Raw genomic sequence first — 1,863 nt, 5'->3', positions numbered from 1 at the left:
GGGGCTTTGTCATGTGCCCCGCCCCCGTACCTCACTTGGGGGAACTGCGATCCCCCGCGATCCCCCCCGAAATGACCTCTGGTCATCGTAGGTTTGCAGCTTACAGACACACACCTGGAGTGGCGGGGCTTTGTCATGTGCCCCGCCCCCGTACCTCACTTGGGGGAACTGCGATCCCCCGCGATCCCCCCCGAAATGACCTCTGGTCATCGTAGGTTTGCAGCTTACAGACACACACCTGGAGAGCATACTCAAGACTGCAACAGCACAGACATTTTGATGCAATAATTCAGAGCAAGAGGTGTCAGTTATCAGACACGGTTAAATAAACAAAATGTCGCAAGAGTGCTGATGTTTTAAGCATGTTTTTATTTTAAGTAAAAAAAACCCAACCCTTTTTGTTTGTGTCCTTTATACAGTTTAGGGTCAAATCTACATTTGCATCTTTAACTAGTTTTGTGCTGCTGTGACACCATCGCTCTCTATGGTTGTTTGAATGCTGTTTGGAGAAGATTCTTTTAAAGCAGTGCAGAGGTGCAATGACAGTGGAGCCGCCATGAAAGGGCAATAAACATATGTGGACATGCAAAAGTATGCTAGCACTGTTGAGGTGTGAAAACGACACCAAATGTAGACAGCTTTTTTGAAGACAGGTGTCAGAAGGCTGGGACACCAGTGGGAAAGACAAATGCAGATTCGATCTGTATCTCCGCTACCTGGCATTACATTTTATGACACACGTGGCCCGGCCCAGCCCGGCCCGACAAGGTCTCATTTCTGTCAGATCCAGCCCTCATAACAAACGAGTTCGACACCCCTGCCCTAAGTAGTCACCATAAGTCGGTTGTAACTTGACAGCCAAAGAACCAAGTTGGTATCAAAACTAATATCCCATCACGGAAGTCCACTGTCTTTTACACCTTGATGCTCTGCCGGTCTCCCAGCACATGACGCAGGACTTCCTGATGCTTCAACCATGATCTTATCTCTGGCCCCTTCCTCCACCCCCCACCCCAATGCTGCTACCGACTCACCTGACAGGGACATGAGGACATTCTCAATGCTGTACACCCAAGTCGTGCGGCTGTGATATAGCTGAGAAAAGACAGAAGAGGAAGAGGTCACAATGGTCAAATCTGCATTTGCATTTTTAAATTCGTTTCGTGCCTCTGTGACGCCGTCTTTCTCTATGCTTGTTTGAATGATGTTTGGAGAAGATTCATTTAAAGCGGTGCGGAGGCGCAATTACACTGGAGCCGCCACGAGAGGGCGATAGACATATGCAGACATGCGAGAGTATACTTGTGCAGTTGAAGTATGAAAACGAAAGCAAATGTAGACAGGTTTTTTGAAGACGGAGTCAGAAGGCTGGGACACCGGTGGGAAAGACAAACGCAGATTCGACCGGCAACTTATTAGTAGGACTAGTTTAGTGGGGTCCCTTCCTTCAGAATTCCCTTCATTCATTACTGGCTTCCAATAGTCTCCTTGCAGCTTCAATTGTTATTTCGGCGGCGGAGGGGGGGAGCACTTTGGGTAAACGGTGGATCTGGACAGGTTTGGACCTCTGAGGTTATCTGGTGATCCCAAACCGCATCTAGCATTTGCTCCGCTGTTTTATCAAACCCACGCTGGAACGGGAAAAGATGCGGCTCACAACCACATTCAAATATCCCGGGCCAACGCCCGTACGGACTGCAGAGTCGCCCCCGAACGGCCATAAAATGGCCCTAAATCTATGCAGATGGTACCATAAAACAGAGAGATCAAACGAAGTGAAAGTGGCGTGCAGTCTGGACACGGCCATAAAATCCGACAATCGATCAAAGTGAAAGTGGCATGCCATGCGGGGGGGGGGGGGTG

General features: G+C 49.1%; 1 protein-coding gene across 1 annotated transcript in view; it reads right to left on the bottom strand.

Moving 5' to 3' along the window:
- MAP4K1 (mitogen-activated protein kinase kinase kinase kinase 1) overlaps positions 1-1,863 on the bottom strand; it is a 59,229-nt gene that overhangs the window by 12,356 nt on the left and 45,010 nt on the right. Inside the window, exon 22 of the mRNA XM_015414063.1 lies at positions 1,013-1,095. Coding sequence (XP_015269549.1) covers positions 1,013-1,095 — 83 coding nt within the window. The remainder of the gene's footprint in view (positions 1-1,012; positions 1,096-1,863) is intronic.

Source organism: Gekko japonicus, unplaced genomic scaffold, assembly GCF_001447785.1.
Source record: "Gekko japonicus isolate JY-2015 unplaced genomic scaffold, Gekko_japonicus_V1.1 scaffold3255, whole genome shotgun sequence".
Lineage (NCBI taxonomy): Eukaryota > Metazoa > Chordata > Lepidosauria > Squamata > Gekkonidae > Gekko > Gekko japonicus.
This window is presented reverse-complemented; position numbering and strand designations above follow the sequence as displayed.